This window comes from Epinephelus fuscoguttatus, linkage group LG17 (genome assembly GCF_011397635.1).
Source record: "Epinephelus fuscoguttatus linkage group LG17, E.fuscoguttatus.final_Chr_v1".
Lineage (NCBI taxonomy): Eukaryota > Metazoa > Chordata > Actinopteri > Perciformes > Serranidae > Epinephelus > Epinephelus fuscoguttatus.
In genome coordinates, this window is record NC_064768.1 from 7,416,688 (window position 1) to 7,437,653 (window position 20,966).

At 40.0% G+C, this 20,966-nt stretch overlaps 1 protein-coding gene across 4 annotated transcripts in view; it reads left to right on the top strand.

Moving 5' to 3' along the window:
• The window catches only part of LOC125904188 (collagen alpha-1(XIV) chain-like), a 332,522-nt gene extending 323,674 nt beyond the window's left edge, over positions 1–8,848 (top strand). For 2 of the 4 annotated variants that reach the window (XM_049601434.1, XM_049601436.1), the window contains one exon: positions 3,844–8,848. In XM_049601434.1, the coding sequence (XP_049457391.1) occupies positions 3,844–4,091 (248 nt within the window). In that variant the 3' untranslated portion in view covers positions 4,092–8,848. Of the gene's footprint in view, positions 1–123 lie in introns of all 4 variants that reach the window. The other 2 variants (XM_049601435.1, XM_049601437.1) reach the window with 2 other exon arrangements.
• The last annotated feature ends 12,118 nt before the right edge of the window (positions 8,849–20,966 follow it).

Here is a 20,966-nt window from a genome sequence, read left to right on the forward strand (position 1 = left end):
TGAGTAACGTCTGCATGTTGTAATCATTCCTCTGTCTTTGTTTTTGTGTCTCTCCATCTGTTGGTCTGTTTATCTGTCTATCATCACTTCGTTTTACAATTTTTTCCTCGTCATAACCCTCAGCACAGTATTTCAGTGACAACTGAGTCACTCTCACAAACTCTGCAAATCACAAAAGCAGCTTTTAGTAGCTTTAACTGCTGAAGAGGCTGCAAAATACTGCAGATGATGGAAGTGGTGTCACTGCATCAGCTGACCAGCTTCAACCCCGACTTTCTTTATCTACACATAATGTTGTACCATCTTAGAAGATAAGACAGTTAGAAGGTGGTTTACAGAGACTAAAATGAATCCAGTTACACAAAAATGAAATTAAAAATATGTTATGAAAGAGATAATAACAAAAAGTATTCCTGTTAAAGCTCTTTTCTATTAGGTGCTTAAACAGATCATGCTTTTGTAGGCTTCTCTCAGCCCGTGAACATTCATACTATCATCATAATCGTTCATCTTTTTTTTTCTTTTAAAGATAAACCACCACCTGACTAATTGGACCAGCAATTTTTGAAATCCATCCAGTAATAAGCAAAAGTACTGCAGTCAGCAGCAATGAAATAGACTGCAATGTAAACACTCATGTTCGCCCTGTCAGTGTGCATCCATGAAAAGTTCTTGTTTTCACCACAGACAGGCTCAGCTTGTTATTTAAGTGTGTGACAGCATTATGGAAAGGATCCGTTCAGAGAAAGACCTTTTTGTTTAAGAGAAACAGCCAAGAAATTGCATCATGAAACTCATCAGACTCCATTTTAAAAAGTTGGTAGTTTTCTAATCATAAAACATACTTCATTCAAAGTCAACAGAAACTAAAAAGCGCCCACAAAAAACACCTCAGTTCATCTTTCCACAGTTTCAACAATCACAGACTCTGGTTAGGTTGAAATTAACCCCCTAATTTACCCAGTTAGACATTAAAATATGCTGGCTCAATGGACTCTTTTAGGGCTGACGTCACAGTGACGTCAGTTTATTAGCTGGAGGCGAAACATGACTCTTCCACATGGGGCTGTCGGCTACACAGGAGTCTTAAAATGTCGTCTTGTTGTGGTATTGGGAACCAGAATGGAAAGAGTCATGGCTGAAAACTTAAATTTTATCGCACAACAGCCGCCAGTGTCCATCAACAAAAACAAAGACAACTATGGGTAAATGTGATAAGATGAAAGGACCGGATGGAGGCAATCATCCAAAATGCTCACATGGGCAGCGCACACTTCATATCAGGTTAGGGAAAAAGTATTTCCTGCTGTAGGCGGAGTAACGTTATGTGTATTAAGGGTTGTCATGTCCACCTCATCAGAAATTGGGGAGGTATTAAGAGGAATATTGGATTACTCCATGATGCTAACTTTTTAGCATATGAGTTAACGTTAGCTTTGATAGCAAAACAAACTGGAGGAACTGTTCAAGTGTCGTCCTCCTTTGTAAGATTGGCATAGTAGCGCTGGCTAATGTCCATGGAGAATTTTTTTGCCTCCAGCTACGCCCCGCCCACCAGAAAACATCATACTGTTTCCTAACAGTAAAAGTGTCTATACATGCTAAAATTACAGTTTATGCAAATGGAGTCTGGTCAAATTTCGGGGCTGTTTCTGGTTAAACAAAAAAAGATCTTACGCTTCAGCAGAAAAGGTCTATCTGTGTAGGGATCCTTTCATCTGAGCATGTCAGTGGCAAAAACAAACACTTTTAGTGGACGGACATGGATGGAAGTTTACATTGCAGCGCTCTCGCTCAGTACTGAACCGATTTAAAAAATTGTTGTTTCCATTAGTCACTTAGACGCAAAAACATAGGATAATAGGGTCCAGGTTTATTTACCCTTTAAAAGATAAGGCCAGTATTATTGTATATTTTCCTTATTGTAAACAAATCCAGTCAAAAGACCAATACCAATAATTTGGTAATAATTTCTGACTTTTTGTTATTTCTTGTCTGTAAGGGAGTCAGGAAAGACAATTAACAGTCCCTCCAGGATCTCATGACAAAAAACCTTGAATTTGTGCCCCAAAACCCTTGAATTTTGTCAAAAATTGCAATAAAAATTGCTGCAATTTTATGTGATTTTTTTTTGCGGGAAATTGTGGCAAATGACAAAAGGAGAAAAACAATGTGATTTTTTTTTTTAAATTACTACCTCCAAAAAAATAAGTCATGTAATCACTTGCTATAATAATCATACTAAATATTACAAAAATAGCTGCAAATGTTTTTTTTTTTTTTTATTGTTCTCTTCTTTAGTTTTATTTAATTCGTTTCAAAACATGGACTCCAATAAATGTTGCAAAAACTCCTGAGAGAATATTGTAGCTCTCAAACCAGACAATGTGACTGTAAAACAACATGTAAGCTACATCTTCTGTAAACATAACATTTTAATAAATTCAGCACATATTGTATACATTTAAACAGTGCAAATTCTTATATCAATACAGAGCATTTCTCCATACTGTGGTGCCATTAGCGCATTTGATGACGCATCTGATGATGTCACATGCATTCCGCTTGGCCGGAAAATGCGGAAAGATTGCGGGACTTTTGAAAAATTGCAAGCCCCCACAAATATTGCGGACTTTCGTTGAATTTGCATTAATTATTGCGATTGCAAGATTGCAATTTTCTAGAGGGACTGAATAATTAAATGAGATTCAAGTATTCTTTGTGACACAACTGTCATGCATTCCTTGCACTCTCTGTTGCACACCCATATGCCCACAGACACACCTGCCCACTACTAAGTGCACTTTTCAATTGGGGACTATTTTCAGCAGCACATTAATTCACATTGGGCGTACATGGGATTAAGTCAAAATAAACTGCCGTGTGTGTGTTGATGGTAATGAAAGAACATGTCACCCAGTGCTACAGTGGGGCTCACTGATGTGTTTTAATAGTTTTGGACAACAGTGGAGCTGTATGGCGCAGAGGAGGAAGATATATCAGACTTTGATACACACACAATACTTGTTAGTAGATACATTCACTTGGTTTTAGTCTTTGCATGTGATTTATTGAGAAGAAGAAACTACAAATGTCACCTGATGTATTCTTAAATTGGCGTAACAGAACTGAGCCCAGATGTTGTACCATGAACTCCCACTGACACAGTCGTCCTCTCCTGACTTTTTCTTCTAGATTACGATCATCCAGTGCCTCTTTTTTAAACCACAGGCTTCACTGACTTAATGTAAACTCCCATAACACACAAACAAAAACTCATTTGAGGTCCTAAAAGCTCATATGCACGACAACTTATCAATAGCAATTTTGCACGTTATTTTAACCTTAAGTATCTAGATACCTTAAATTTGAAAAATACCACTTAAAAAGTTAAATTGACAATTTGAATGTGAATTAAAACATAACAAATCTAATGATTGCCCGATGAAACTACGAGACATTTGCACAAAACTTCTCACATTGAACTCAAACTTCTTTGCTTATTTTAATTTGCAGTTGTAATCCTAAATGTATTCTTCCCTTTAACTCTGCCTTGGTAACCCTTACTCAATAACCCTTGGTAACCCTAGGTAACCCTTGTCCTTCTGTGTCTCTTGCTCCTTCCTTCCCATCCCGCCCCCTCTTCCTGTATCACTAACCCAATCACACCCCAACAAACCAATCCAAAACTTTGCTTCCTGTGGTGGCGGGGGGTCGACCATCTTTGTTTTGGGCTCACACTGACTTTCTGCCTGTCTGACTGGCGTACTGGCTGGCTCGCTGCCTGGTTGGTTGGCAATGCAGAGGGTGAAGATGTCATTGACCGCGACGCTATCCCCCCAGTCCAATTGCCGCCCACCGTCTTCCAGAACTACGGCGAGGTTGAGGAGGATGATCCCTACCGCTACTACGAGCCCAATTATCCGGCACCGCGGCCCGTGGCGCCTGACGACCCAGCGTTGGACAACATCGAGCTGAGTTCCCCTGGCATCCACCGCAGCGCCCGGAGCCTGAAGAAAGATGAAGAGATAGTTGGGCCGAAGAGGAGACTAAAGAAAGGAGCGAAGGCGCTGCCTGGACTAATTAAATGAGAGAAGGTGATTGGAGGACGGAGGGCCGCTCGCTGTTTCTGATTGGGCGGTTACGGACTAATCAACAAGTGCCTGATGTAGAGGATTTCTTATGGACATTGTAGAGGGGATGTGGTGGGGCTATCAGGTTGGGACTATTTTAACTCATCTATGCTATTGAATTAACTTCAAAAAAGTTTGTTGTTTAATTTGTTTTTGTCATTTTTGTCTCAGTTGAGACAGTCATCTTAAAATGGATTCAGCTTAACTGGATTTTATATTTCACTGTCCCACAGCATCTCTCTTTTAACAGGTTAACTGTTTCGGTGATAAACGTTTCTCAGATATTTTGTCAACAGATTGATTGGAGAAAAGTAGCCGGCCCTGTTTTCAGGTTTCACTTCTGCCGTTTGTTATTTTCCTGGTTGGTTAAGTGCCTCCTAATCATCTGGAACAAATTTCAAAATGCAGAAATACAAACACACCACAACATTTAGACATGTGCAGCAACCTATCAGGCAACACTGTCACTCTTCATGTTCATCTACATCTTTAATGTTGTATCACAACCTTTTAATTTTTGGACTGCAGAGGTCTCAAATAACATCATGTGCAAGCACAGCAGTATTACAGTGGCTGCAAGTCAGACACTACATCATAAGATAAACACAAACCACCTGTGAGATTACTGCTGTGAACAACATGAAAGGTTTACAGTGTTTCAAAGTGATGAGACTTTATATGTGCTTATAAGTGTGAACTTTAGGTTAATTACTTGACAACGGGACATGACATGACATGACATGACATGACATGACAACGTCAGAGTCCAACAGTTAGGGCACCTGTCTTCCAAAGTTTATCCTCCTGAGACCCGAACTTTTGTTTGGTGTGCTTTTTTAATTTCTCCTAGCTATCAGAGATCAGTAGGACCCGATAAGTATAAAAAAAAAACTAAACATTGTCAACGATAATTAAGTCCCAGTGTCCTCAAACTATTCCTTTCCAATTAACAGTGTCTTATTTTGTTACTGTTGCTAAAATTGGCCACATTTGTTGCCATATCTATGAACAGTATTAATCATAAATAAACAAGTTTCAACCATAAAATGTGATCAGGTTTTGGACCTTGTCCACTTTTGTGTAGGGATCAGCTGCAGATTGACTTGGCAGAGATGGCAGCCATCTTGTTTTTACATCGATTAGTGTATTGTGGTCTTACTACCACTAGATGGCACAAAAAGTGTCCAAGTTCAGTAGAATAAAGTGTAAGGTTAAGTAAACCCAAAATGTGATGTCCTGATATGAGGATACAGGGTCTCAGGAGGATATTTAGAAGAATACGTCACCCACAAAATGACCATTTGTATCAGTTGCTCACCACATGTTATATTGAATTCATGAAAAATACATTTTTCTCGCATGCCTCCACAGTAAAGGGAGAAAACAAAAAAGAAGATCATCCTTCATGAATTGATGTAAATGGGTCGACATTTAACAAAAACAAAACTAAACATTATGATTGAAAGCACATCACTACCAACTGTCTCATGCACAGACAGAAGGCACACCTCGCACCTGCGCTTGCTCAAGCTGCTCGTAGGCAGAAGTGTTTTATGTTGTAACGTTTTCACAGAAATGCATGTGTTTGCGAAGTGCTGAGAATACAGCTGGATAAATGAGACATGGATTATATTGCATCATTGTGTAAAGGCCAGTTTCCACCAGATGCGTGTTGGTTGCGTCTGCGCTCCGGCATGGCAGCGGAGCCGATAGGATTCCATTCTAGTCAATGTGTGTGTTTCCACTGGCTGCGGCTGTGCTGCGTTCCGGCTCCGTCACAGCTCCAGCACTCCGGAGCCCTCCGCAACAGATACGGAGGACTTCTATTTTTGCCGGACGCCGGAGCACAACGCAGCAATTCAGCACAGAGCAGATCGTGCGGGGCAGGAAGTCGTGCACAGAAACACAATAAAACATCCGGTTAATTTTCAAAACAAAATACACAGTGTTCACGGCGGATCATATTTCCCTGCACTACACCTTAAAAACTACATAATGGGCAGAGACAGGCCTGAAGTCAACAGGTCAGAGGTTTTTAGACGTCATTTCACCCCGTGAACACCATGGACGAGGAGATATTAATCACGGCAGTGCACCAAGATGTCTTCCGGCGGAGCTGCACCGCACCGCACAGCAAACGCAGCCGGTGGGTATTGACAGACACCGGAGCACGCAGCGGATAACCAGCGCTGCCGTTCCGCAACGGACACGCATCCAGTGGAAATCCGGCGTAAGAGTTATGATATTGTGTTGTTGTTGAATGTCAACCCTGATTACTTCAGTTCATAAAGAATTAGGGCTGCCCCCGACAAAGACTTTTCCTAGTTGACCAATAGTCATCATTAAGGGGCATTAGTCGACTAGTCACCTGCATATTTAAGATGTAAATTTAGTTATTAAACTATGTATTTTGGGCGGGGCAACACAATGGTTTGAGTGTGAGAAAGAATAGTATCAGTAACATTGTGAACACTGTGCTACATTACAGAGAAATACAAAACCTTACCAATGAACCTTCATTAATATAGGCCTATATTTTATCTACACGTGCACGTCACACACTGAGTGAGCCACCTGTTAATGATGCTGTCTGCAAAGCAGTAATGAATGTGCTAAGTGGCTAATGGGCATGTAGCTACTTACATGTTTCAAATGATGTTTCAAACACATATGTGTCATGTCTGTAGTTGACGAATGAAGATGAGTTTACTTATCACCTTGGGTTCATCCTTCACCTTCTCAAAATAATCCCACACTTTGGATTTCCTGCCCGACATGTTATTAATCAGCCTGTGGAATAACCACAGGTACCAGCCCTGGAAATCAACCCGACTCCTGTCTGACTGCTGAACGTGGCCACTTCCAGTGTCTGTCCTTTCAAATGACATTCCCACATGGTCCACTCATATAGGTTTTGATTTATTTTAACAAAGCACAGCTCCTAAAAGAGTTTAACATTTGTTTGTTTTCTCGTTTTTGTCTGCGACTAATGTCCTTTCTGGTCAACTATTAAGGGGAAGCCGTATAAAGAATGTTCCCGTTTTTTTGTTTCTCCATACATTGTGGAGGCAAAAAAGCAAAGACGTGGTGAGTAACTGGTACACAAATGGTCATTTTGTTGGTGTAGTATTCTTTTAACTGGTAAGCCCTGTTTTTAAGTAGTTTAATGTATTTGTCAGGGACAATACAGAGATAGCTGTGAACAAAAAAAAAAAGAGATGCTTTGCACCAGATTTACATGCTAGCGACACATCTGTACTTCCTGAACAGGTAAACACACAAAAAACAAAAAAATGTACAAAATGTAATTTACACCCTCAGCCCTACACAAGATAAGTAATCACTTCCCATTTTGTTTCTAAAATACTAAAATAAGTAAGTCACACACTTCACCTCCAGGGTAAGAACAGGTAATGTTAGCGTCTTAGCACAGCTGTTGCTTACATTAAATATCTGCAGCCACTCAGCCAGCTACAGTAAAGCACAATATAAAGATTATGTTTTCTCTCCATCAACAAACAATATGACAAAATGAGCTTTCATGAGGATGATTACACCTAGAACACCCCAGATGAGGGGAGAGGAAGTGAATTAATTACGCCTTATTTGCATAAACTGCTAAAACCCTAGTTGAGTCCAAACCTGCATCTTATATCTAATGTTTCTTTTACTGCCATTTGTTTGTTTTAAAGGCTCCCAAATGCTACAGGTAGTTCCCCTTGGGATAAATAAAGTTTTATCTTTATCTTTCCCCCTTTACAAAAAAAAGAACCCAAACATTTATTTATGTAAAGTTGTGCATGTTTTTGTTTTCCATTTATCGTATGATGTATGATATTTTTAATCTCATAGAGCCATAGACACATTTCACTGTTACATATAAAGATCATTTTTTTAGTTTTTCCTTCAGAGTGTTAGGTGAGTGGAGTCATATGCAGTTATTGTTACAGTATTAAGCTCAGACTAATGTTGCCTCTGTATTTCAGAAGGTTGGTGAAAAGAAATAAGTTGTAAAAACAGTAACAGCTGATGTAAGAGAGTTATTATATTTCTAAGTAAATGTATTTTGGTTCAGTTTTCAGGTTTCTGGATGTCGTTGTAACTGACAGGAGCTGTTTTTCATGTTGTCTATAGAAAGACAATTAAAGAGAGATTAGGAGTGAAAAATGAATTTGATTTTTAAAGACTGACAATCTGTTTTTCCTCATTTTTTTGGTTTTGTTTTTGAATTGATCTGCCTTCATTTTTTAACATTTATTATTTAGCTAATTTAAGTTAAACTGGATGCCATCTGTTCAAGGACAAGACTCTTTGGCCCTCTGTTAATTTTCCATATTTTATGCAAAAAACTGAAGATCTGAGTTTGATTTATTAAATGTGTTTAAATTGCTAGAGATCAGTTATATAAAGGAAGGTCCACTTATTTGGAAAATGGTCTGCTTTGTTTAATCACCTGTGGACGTCATTTTTTTCTCTTTCAGAGCAAACTAATTTTCCCAAAATTCAAGCACATTAAACTTTTTCAGATATCTTGGAAACCCTCTGAGTTAAGTGTTTCTGAGGCCTTCAGGTCAGCAAGGAGTACAAACCGACCGCAGTATTTCCCTCTACACCTCTGACCAGGATATGTTCAAAAAAATAAAATCAAGGAAGTAATTTATTTTATTACTTGGTATTGATTTTCTCAGAACAATAAAACTGAAGTACAACCGTTATTGTCGTTGTTGTTGTTGTTGTTGTTGTTGTTGTGTATTTGGTGTGTGTGTTGCTCAGCAGGTGATGTGACTGGACTCTGAGGTCTAATTAAACTGGAGCTGAGCAGGAAGATGAACACTAAAGCATGTTGGAGCTGCAAGCTGCAGGAAGCTGATTGGAAACCAGCAGGTGAGCTGCAGCACCAAGTCCAACATCACACCTCTGCTTAGTGCTCTCATATAACCAAGAGTTAGAAATACAGCTTATACCTGAACAACTGTGAACACCACGTGAACCATCCTCCTTACCAGCCTAAACACTTTCCTCTGTTATCACTATTGTCTGTCATTGTCTTATGACACTTTCTTCTTTTGAAAACAAACCATATACGTAAAAATAAAATCTGTTTTCAAAGAATGCTTCATGGTTTTCCCCTTAAGGGAACACTTCACACATGAAATGACTATTTAAATATCAGTTACTCACCCTTTGTTAAGATGAATTTAAATTTGAATTTGATTTTGATTTGAATTTATTGAAAGGCTAGCCCCTTGAGATGTAGCATCTTATTTTCAAGGGGGTCCTCAAACACAAATACACAAAAAACAAAACTGCATTACATAACAAATACACTACAAATACACAGATACACAGATAGAGACATCTAGCTCACTATCTCCCACCCACACCCCCTGCCCTCACCTGTTGTACAGGAAAATTAGAATTGGATACCGTGACCTTGAATAGTTACATAGCAGTTTTCAGTACAACTCTTTAAAAACATGAAAGCAGCAGAAAGAGGTAACAGATCTCTAGAAAAGAGGAAGATTATTTCAGTCAGATGGAGCTTTGTAGTGGAATGAACTTCTTTGAAAATTCTGGGGACAAAGAAAAGGATATTGCATATATCTAAGTGGATATGTAGGAATTACATGGAGCTAAAAACTGTTTCAAATACGAGGGACACTTGAAATGAACACATTTGAAAATGAACTGAATCCAGTAAATTTGCCCTCTAGATTTAGGCTGCAGCCAATTCAGTGATTCATACATGAAGCAATGGTGAATTTTATATGTATCTCAAAACTAATCTACATAGAGAATTATACACTACATTAAGGTGTTTAAGATGCGTGTCAGATATGTTTTGATAGACAATGTCAGCATAATCAATAATAGGTAATATCAACTGTGAAATTATTCTTTTCCTGACCTGCAATATAAAACAATGAATTGATTGATAAGCTGAACTAAGACAACAATACACTCTTTTAATAAATAAAATAAATTAATTAATTAATATTGGGCTGAAAGGAGAGTTCAGGGTCGATCCAAAGTTCAAGATATTTGAACAAGTCAGCTTTGTCAAGAGGTGATCAGTCATCAAAATAAATATGCATATTGAGGGGATGTGAATGGTTGTGTCATGTGCCAAAAACCATGCTGCAGAATTTCTTATTCAGTACAAGTCTGTTGTTATGACCAAGTTAAAATCGAGGTGTAAAGAATCCTGGATTTGTAATTTATCAGTGTTAGAAATGTAAATAACAGCATCATCAGCATACAAATGAACAAACTTAAGGTAAGTCATTAATAAAAATAAAAAAAAGGAAGTGGACCCAAGGTGGATCCTTGTGGAACACCCTTTTTAACAATTAAGTAGTCAGACTGATAACCCTGAATGACAACATACTGACGTCAGTTGTAAAGATAAGCATTACACCACAGGAGAGCATTTTGATTTAAACCAATAGAATATAGCTTGTCAAGATGGAGGTAGTGATCAACCATATCAAAAGCTCTGGAGAGATCAGTAAAAATGGCACCTGTAAGTTGGCCTTCATCAAAGGATGGAACATCATTAGTAAATTTTAGAAGAGCTGTGGTGGTGGAAAAAGTTGGTCTAAAACCAGACTGAGGTGGGGATAGAATTTTAAACAGATTGATGTACTGCAACAATTGATTAAAAATTAATTAAATTAAAAAATTAGTTTAAATAGAATGGTAATTATTCACATCTGATGAATCTCCACCTTTGAGCACTTGGGTAACTCAATACCACATTTCCATATTTGGGGCAAGGGACAGGTAGGTAAAGACAAGTTGAATAGGTCTGCAAGGGGATACATAATTACATGTGCACCAAGTTCAATAAATTTGAATTCATGAAGAAAGCTTTCCACAGTGAACCAAGAATTCCAAACAGGCAAACATTCTTCATGAATTGAACTAAACAAGGGCCACATTAAAGAACAGCAAAACTGTCATCTGCAATCAATTGCTATCAATTACTGTTTAATGTTTTTGTGTCTATGTGAGTAATTGTTACAACACTTTAAAAATTTGGCCCAGTATTGTGCATGAAAGCTCAATAACATTCAGAGCATGTTAAGTCTACTTCCATTTAAAGTGTTTGTTTATTGCCCATGACAGGCTCAGATTGTTATTCTAAGTGTCTGACAACATTGGAACATATGTACATAATGAACATATGGAAAAGATCCCTACAGAGATAGAACTTTTTCTGAAGGTATAAGGTCCTTTTTGTTTGACGAGAAACAGCCCCAAAATGGCTATCCCCACACACACCAGACTGCATTTAAATAAACAGTCATTTTACCATGTATAGAGTCAGCATATTTTCACATCTAACTGGGTGAATTTAGGGTTTATTACAACCAAGCCAGAGATGGCGATTGTTGCAACAGTACAAAGGTGAACCAAGTCAGTTTTTGTGAGTTTTATATTGTTTCTGTCAGCTTTCAATTAAGTATTTTTTTACGATAGTAAAATCACTGTCCAATCGGATCAGTGCAGCCACCAGGAGCCAGTGTAGGGTATGGAGGAGCATAGTAGTGTGGGAGAACTTGGGTAGGTTGAGGACCAGTTGGACTGCTGCATCCTCCTGAACTATGAACACTGAAGGATTCTAACCACAAGTTTCAGCCAATTGCAGTCACCACCAGATGCCACTAAATCCCCCTAAATCTTACACATTGAACCTGTAAAAGAGGATAAGGAGCTCACTAGTAAATTGACCACACTTGTATAGTGTATTTCTAGTCTTTCAACCACTCAGAGCACTTTTACAGTACATGTCACATCCACCAATTCACACACTGGTGGCTGAGGCCAACATAGCATACGGTGCCGCCTACTATTCAACAATCATTCACATGCACACCATCAGGAGAATTTATGGTTAAGTATCTTGCCCACTCTGGGGGAGCTGGGGTCAAACCACCAATCTTCCAAATAGTGGACGACCCACTCTACCTTCTGAGCCACAGCCACCCCTCCTTGGTCTGACCACCCCAGGGAGATTGTTCCAGAGGAGGGGGGATCCACTTGTGATGAAAAAAGGGGATAAAATGCAGAGAAAACTCTGGAAAAATATCAATGAGCTGCTGCTGCTGATGTTTCAGAGAGTCTTAACTCAAGGTAGAGTCACATGTAAACTACAGAGTGCTTGAATTATAAATTGTACTTTTTTTTGATATACTTTACATGAGCAGGTCTCTCTTCCTCTCTTACCCTTTTGACCTTTTAAAATTTGTTTTTGATCTCAAAAATAGTTGATTTGAGTCGGCTTCTTCATCGGAAGTGGTCGTGGTTCAAAGTGTGAAAACAGAATGAATCACATCAAACTTTTATTTTTTTTTTTAAATTTTATTTTCCCAAAGTGAGAATCTCATTTTAATTCATAAGAAGTGCTTTTTTTTTTTAAAAAAAAAATAAATACTTTTTTTCTTTAAAACTACTACTTCTTTTAGGCTACATTTCCAATCAGTCACCACCATTTATAAAATGGCTTGTAACTGGGATGTTGATGCTACAACAGCCATTGAAATTAGCTGTACTGCAGGAGGATTATCACACACACACTGATAGGGGTGCATCAGTGTGTGAACAGGAAGTGGAAGCCGTGTAGAGTGCCTCCTCTCAGCAGGAGCATCTCGGGTGTAAATATGATCTGAAGTGTAGATAAGAGTGAGACGTGGGCTGGGAAATCAATTATCTCCTGCGTTACTACGGAAACGTTCTGCGTCCGAGCTGCTTTCATGTCTCTTTATGTGACAACTGTTTGTACTGTAGCTGCTTCAGTAACATTTAAGTCATTAATGGAATGTTTTTATTCAGAGCAACTCTCAGCAGAGGCACCTGAGGAATTCATTGCAAACGTTAGATATTTTCTTTACAACTTGGCTTTTATTTTTGTATCTTTGAACAGCAGTTTTATCAGTTAATTGAATATTTGACTCACAAGCATCTTGTCTGAGATCTAAGGTGCTTTCAGATTGAATGCAAAGATTGTTAGACTCTTGGTGCAGTCTGTGTTCACTCTCTGGCACCCAAACTTCACAGAAAAATAAATCTTTAAAGTAAAAAATAATTTAGTTTTTGTAAATGTTGTATCTTAGTTCAGGCCAGTGTTTGCAAAAGTTTCTATTGAGATATTATTAAAGGGATAGTTTGTATTTTTTGAAGTGAGTTGTATGAGGTACTTATCCATTGACTCTGTATTACCAACAGTAGATGTTTGTTAGCACGCCCCCAGTTTGGAGAAGCAGACAAGTGTACTGACACAGAAGCTGTACTGCTATGGACGGGGGCAACAACAAAATACATTTTGGCCACCTAAAACAAAATCAATATCAGTTTAAGTATATGCAATATTTAGAATATTTTCTCTGCTTTCACTGCAGACCACCCGTTAAAACAGAACTGAAGCATTTAACAGCTTAAGTTTTCCATCTATGCTTTTGTCAAAGCCACCAGACTCCATGGAGAAAAACAGTAATTTTGGCTCGCTAAGCACAGGAGTTGTTGGTCTGCCACTGCCTTTAGTTGGTTAGTTAATGTTATTGTCAGACTTTGGTGAATCTGAACTAAGTCTTTTACATACCAAAGTCACACACTAACACAAACAAACTAACTGACTGAGGCATATGAACAACATATCCTGTGTTCAGAGATGTTAAATCACTGATTTTCTCAGTGGAGTCTGGTTTTAAAGAGAGCAATGTAACAGCTTCAGTTCCCTGTCTGAAATTGCTGTCTGGCAGCAAAGAAAAGCTGTGACGGGTAACTGAAGCTGCTATATTGTTCTATTAAAAGTCACACTACACTGCGAAAAGTGTGACTGTGTGACTGTAATGTGTAAAAGGGTTAGTTCAGATTCACCAAAGTCACACAATAAAACCAACTAACTAACTGACTGAGGCAGTGGTAGACTAACAAATCCTGTGTTCAGAGAGGTTAAATGAAAGAAAGTAAAACAAGAGCATGGCTGGGGAACTGGATGGAAACGGCTGTCTGACGGAAAGGAAAAGTGGTGAAAATTATCTCAATATAGTGTACACTTAAATTGATAGTAACTGTTTTAGGCACCTATGCTAATGTTTTGCTGATGTCCCTGTCCACAGCAGTACATTGCACGGCTTATTTGGCACAACTACTGTCTGCTTCTCCAAACTGGGGGGCGTGGCAACTGACATCTAGGTTAGGTAATACACTGATCATGGATACCTCCAACGCATTCTTACTCCAACCTCGTCATACACTGCTCAAAAAAATAAAGGGAACACTAAAATAACACATCCCAGATCTGAATGAATGAAAAATTCTTATTAAATACTTTGTTCTTTACATAGTTGAATGTGCTGACAACAAAATCACACAAAAATTATCAATGGAAATCAAATTTATTAACCCATGGAGGTCTGGATTTGGAGTCACACTCAAAATTAAAGTGGAAAAACACACTACAGGCTGATCCAACTTTGATGTAATGTCCTTAAAACAAGTCAAAATGAGGCTCAGTAGTGTGTGTGGCCTCCACGTGCCTGTATGACCTCCCTACAATGCCTGGGCATGCTCCTGATGAGGTGGCCGATGGTCTCCTGAGGGATCTCCTCCCAGACCTGGACTAAAGCATCCACCAACTCCTGGACAGTCTGTGGTGCAACGTGGCGTTGGTGGATGGAGCGAGACATGATGTCCCAGATGTGCTCAATTGGATTCAGGTCTGGGGAACGGGCGGGCCAGTCCATAGCATCAATGCCTTCCTTGCAGGAACTGCTGACACACTCCAGCCACATGAGGTCTAGCATTGTCTTGCATTAGAGGAACCCAGGGCCAACCGCACCAGCATATGGTCTCACAATGGGTCTGAGGATCTCATCTCGGTACCTAATGGCAGTCAGGCTACCTCTGGCGAGCACATGGAGGGCTGTGCGGCCCCCCAAAGAAATGCCACCCCACACCATTACTGACCCACTGCCAAACCGGTCATGCTGGAGGATGTTGCAGGCAGCAGAATGTTCTCCGCGGCGTCTCCAGACTCTGTCACGTCTGTCACATGTGCTCAGTGTGAACCTGCTCTCATCTGTGAAGAGAACAGGGCGCCAGTGGCGAATTTGCCAATCTTGGTGTTCTCTGGCAAATGCCAAACATCCTGCACGGTGTTGGGCTGTAAGCACAACCCCCACCTGTGGACGTCAGGCCCTCATACCACCCTCATGGAGTCTGTTTCTGACCGTTTGAGCAGACACATGCACATTTGTGGCCTGCTGGAGGTCATTTTGCAGGGCTCTGGCAGTGCTCCTCCTGTTCCTCCTTGCACAAAGGCGGAGGTAGCGGTCCTGCTGCTGGGTTGTTGCCCTTGTGACGGCCCATCCAGGTGCTCTGGACTTGTTTATCCAGAGACTGGGTGGGTCGTCATTGAGATTAGTTGCACCTGAGAGCTGGGAGGAGCTGAGAGGGCATAAGAAGGGCTGCTCTCTTCAGATGGCTCTCTCTCTGGCTGGGCTGCTGCAACTATGGTTTGGGTTTGCACTTCTGCTTTTTACCTTTTTTACACCCACATACACACATTGATGCATTCACATGCCTGACTACAGATACATTCCATATCTCACTAGGTTTCTTGTGGTTTTATAATAAAACACTTAAATTATTGACTTCATTGTGTGTGGACTCCCTCCTTTGTTGCAATCCTGAGCCAGGTTGTAACACCCTCCTACGGCCTCCTCCACGTCTCCTGATGTACTGGCCTGTCTCCTGGTAGCGTCTCCATGCTCTGGACACTACGCTGACAGACACAGCAAACCTTCTTGCCACAGCTCGCATTGATGTGCCATCCTGGATGAGCTGCACTACCTGAGCCACTTGTGTGGGTTGTAGACTCCGTCTCATGCTACCACTAGAGTGAAAGCACTGCCAGCATTCAAAAGTGACCAAAACATCAGCCAGAAAGCATAGGAACTGAGAAGTGGTCTGTGGTCACCACCTGCAGAACCACTCCTTTATTGGGGGTGTCTTGCTAATTGCCTATAATTTCCACCTGTTGTCTATTCCATTTGCACAACAGCATGTGAAATTGATTGTCAATCAGTGTTGCTTCTTAAGTGGACAGTTTGATTTCACAGAAGTGTGATTGACTTGGAGTTACATTGTGTTGTTTAAGTGTTCCCTTTATTTTTTTGAGCAGTGTATATCTGGGGCGCTGTGTCAGCTTCTGCCTGTTACATGCCTTGTCTTCTTTCAAAATACGCTTTCGTTTTCACAAGAAATTTACCGTATGCATACAGTGTATTTCAAAATAAACGCGCTACGTCAGTACAACACTGCGAATGGACGTTTTTTTGTCCTTCAACAACTAACGCACATGGTTGGGTGAAAGCAACAAAGACACATGGTTGGGTTTAGGAAAAAAGAACAGGGTTTGGCTTTGTAATGTTACAGGAGACAAACACAACTCTCCAAGGTGAAAATCGGTAGTTGTTCGACCCATACACCACTCCTCCCACCCAACTACTGGGACTTTCACCGCCTTAAAGGGATAGTGCACCCAAAAATGAAAATTCAGCGCAGAGCACAGAGAAGTAGTCAGAGCTACAGGCTACAGTGAGGCTAAAAACAGAGTTCATATGACGTTTTTCTAAACAACTTTTTATGTCGGGGCTGCAGCACACTTGGATCACTACAGATGAGCAGTATGGAGATACTCTGTGGATTCAATTTTGTGTTCTTGGACGTTAGTCTGGGGTGCCGTCTACCATTAGGTGTGCTAGCCGCTGCCCCTGCTGATCTCCGCAAGGGATGTGAGCACTCTAAAACTTCACCAGGGCCTACGTCGGCATGAGGGTGAGTAGATAATGGCTGAATTTCCATTTTTGGGTGCACTATCCCTTTAACTTTGCTTCTTATCCTATCGCGTTAAATCCTGAACCTGCTGGGCGACATTTAACTATAACGACAGCTGGCCATGCATCATTCCAACACCAAAGGATTTCTTTTTTTTTTTGTTGGTGTCTGACACCGGAAGTCACTGCCCAAGCACCAGATTTCCACGACTTTGAAATGACACAGGGTTAATACCTTAAACAGCCCCACTTTAAAACATAAGAACTATCCTAGTATCCAAGTGTGAACTTAGAGAGTATATAAGGACAAAGCTGAGAGAAAGAAGTGAGAAAGAGATCTTTCTTTATAATCTGTCCGTGGCTGCAGCATCTCAAAACGATCTGACATTTATGAAGCAGAACCACAGTTCACGAGTATGAACATAAACTCTTTGCAGCTGAGAGTCCAGTCTCCTGCTGTGACTTCTAACACTGATTTAAACACTGATCAAAGTGTTCGGACCATCTTCCAGCTCCGCAAACATCACATGTTAAATTAAAAAGACAACACACTGAAGGAGCTGCAGTGAGCTTTCTTTGGCCTGGTGGGGGAAATTAAGTGAGGAGGAATCCTCCTTTAACTATTAGTCCTCAGTGGACAAATGAATTGATGATCATTTATTGGTCCTAAATCTCCTTCCTCTGCCTCTAATTGAATTTTCTTCCTCTATTGCTTGCTTTTAACTTAATTAACCTTAAATTCCACGTGTAGTTGTCCTTCCTCTTAAGTAATCTATCATGTTTACACCAAGTGGAATTGATCACCAAGTCCCGCCCCCGGACGCAGACTGGCCAGTCATAACGTAGCATTGGGCCAGCTCAGATCAGGGTCCAACAACAACACAGCTGAGCTGATTTCCTTCATTTTCAGGCTGGTTTTGTAGATTTGGAGCTAAATGTTGTGCCTGGGGCACGTCGATACTTGTTACCTGGAGAGGTTGGAAAAATATGTACATTTCCTCCCTGTTCCAAAACCAAAATCAAACCCTGAAAAGTATAGTGTTAGCTAGCTAGCTACTGAGCATATAGCCTACTGAATGTATACACATGCTGCTTTTGCTTTTAATGATTATAACAGTGAAAAAAGACCGACCCTGCTGTACAGGAGCCAGTGAAGGGAAGCAGGGAAACTTTGCTGATGTTCAACCAGCTGTGTCATGGCACTGTACGCAGATGAACATTGTTTGACTTCCCCTGCAGATCCCTGCCCGTCCAGCGACAGAGGAGGATCGGGTGCTGGCAGCAGCACAAGCTGAAGCCAAACACTGTTCATCTGCACACACTGTGATGCCACACAGCTGGTTCATTATCAGCGAAGTTTGCCTTTATATTCATTGTCCTCTGTCATGATCACCAGTGATGTGGTGGATCACTTTTACACTGTGATCTGTAGCCTATAGTTCAGCTTTAGCTTCTAACTGTCTTTGTCTTTTTAACCTGTTGTTGCTGCTCAGTCAGTTTGACATCCTGGATATATCCTTCAAACACACTTTGTACACTCCTCTGTCTGCTTCTCTCTGGAATCACTATTTCATTTTTCAAAAAAAAAGTTAGTTACAGTGTGGGCTCCATGCTCACCTCAACAGCTTGGCAGACCATCACAAAGGGGCGGGGCTTAGTGTAAGGTCAGTTTTTCTGGATGTCTGGTGCATCTAAACATATTTCCTTCCTTCCCTTTTTTCTGCCAACACAAATATTTTTCTTTTCTTCTACTGTGCCTTTGTTGTTTGAGGAGGTTTAGTTCAGTTTGATAATGATCAATAACTTTTCCCCCTTATTTGTATTGTGTTATGATTGTACTACACTTTACATGTTTGGATACCTCTGTGTATTTCTGTTTATTACATGTATTACAACAGCAAACTGCTTTGCCCTGCAAAGAGAAAAAGCAAAAGCCTTACTTTTTAAAAATCTATACTATCAAAGTGAAGCTGGTGCTTGTGTGCTTATTCAGATGATGGCTTGTGTGCTCTGTACTGATGCAAAAAGAGTTTAAAGAGCTTTGCAATTGTTTGCTTACGCAAGAGATGTGTAATGCTTTGCTGGTTTGCTGTGAGGTGCCGTGGTTAGTGTGTAGAGTTTCACAAAAAAATAGCTGATAGTTTCAAAGATAAAATAAGAAATATGTGACTTCACCTTTAAAACCATCATAAATACCAGCTGTTAGTTTGCAGGGAGGACACTCATGATAGCCTGTCATCATCACAAGAGCTCAGAGTGGTTAAATACAGTAATTACGGTTCTTAAGTTCTGATGAGGTTGATTATAATTACATCTACAGTTAAATTACAGTGTGAGCAGAAGATGTTGCTTCTCTTTGTTTAGATTTTTAATGAGTTTTATTGGAATTACAGTCTGAAACCAAGACAGCAGTACATAGTGAACATTATCTGTACAAATCTTCTCTTTATTCTTTTTCTCTTCTTCTCCCTGCAGTGACCTTTGACCTCTAAGCAGAGCTGTCTGACTGACAGCTGAAGGGGATGAAAAACGTTTTAGCTCCCCTCTCAACATGCAGCACTCTGCTTTTACACTGACTAAATGCTGCCCTCATGTGGTGAAGATGATGTATGACAACAGTAAAATGTATAAATCTGGTTTATTTCAAACTTTTCCTTCCCTTTCTCTGCATAGCATCTGATGATGTTTCATATATTTATATTTATATTTATATTTATATTTATTTGTCATACCTTAACATAATGTAATCCAATAAATAAGCTCATGGTGGAGATATCGGTAGCCTTTTTCAGGAAAGAGATCGATAATGTTGCCAGGCGACTGTCAGTCAAATCTGTTTACACTTTTTCTTCGAATGTTGCTTATTTAGTTTCAAGATTATAATGTTATTCATAAATACTTAATATTTGAAACCAAGACTTCAGAAATTTCAAACCTGCAAAATATGATCAAGGATGTAAGCAATGGGGAGCAAAAGGAAAAACAGCTTGGTGTGTTTTGGAAAAGGATGGGGAGCTGGAGAGTTTTGAAAATCTGAAAGTTCAACACAAATTGGGAACGCATTAATTTTATAGATACCTTAAATTAAGGGATGGAAATCAAATCAGATTCTTCCAAGCAGGTGAATGGTGTTATCCAAATCATAATTAAAGCATATAAGAAAAATAACATGAGTAATTTTGGCATTATATCAAGGACTGAAATGGAAGACAGAACTCAATGTAGAAATTTCAGACAGAGATTGGCATAATATGGGGAAGATATACCATTCAACCACTAATTCACAAATCCGGAGAGAATTCTCGTGGAATAACCTGATTGGTTTCTTTATTACACCAAAACTGAAAAGTAAGCGTTTCCATAGTTGCCAGAAATGTTGGTGAGAGTGCAGCTTCTTTGATGTAGACCACTATCTTGTTTTTGGAAATGTCAGAAAATAACTGTATTTTGGGAAATGGTATGTAAAGAGCTTCAGCGCATACTAGAATATGAGGTTCCTAACAGTTGTTTGGTGCTTTATCTATGTAAGTTTTCTGGAAGAAATGTTATCGCTAGTGAAAGATATTTTATCAAAATATTGCTATTAGCAAGCAAGAAAACTATCATTAGGAACTGGAGTAAGGAAACACCACCAACGAAGGACCAGTGGCTAATAACTGTGGAAGAAATCTTTTCACTGGAGAAATTGGCACACATACTGAGCGGCAGTAGCTCAGCCCATAGGGACTTGGGTTGGGAACCAGAGGGTCGTCTGTTCAAGTCCCCGTCCGGACCAAATATGGAGTGTGGACTGGTGGCTGGAGAGGTACCAGTTCACCTCCTGGGCACTGCCAAGGTGCCCTTGAGCAAGGCACCGAACCCCAAACCACTCGGGGCGCCTCACCAAGGGCAGCCCCCTCACTCTGACATCTCTCCACTTTGTGCATGTATAGGTCCTGTTTGTGCATGGGTGTGTCTTTCGGACCTGTGTGCAATTGACAAGCAAGAGTGA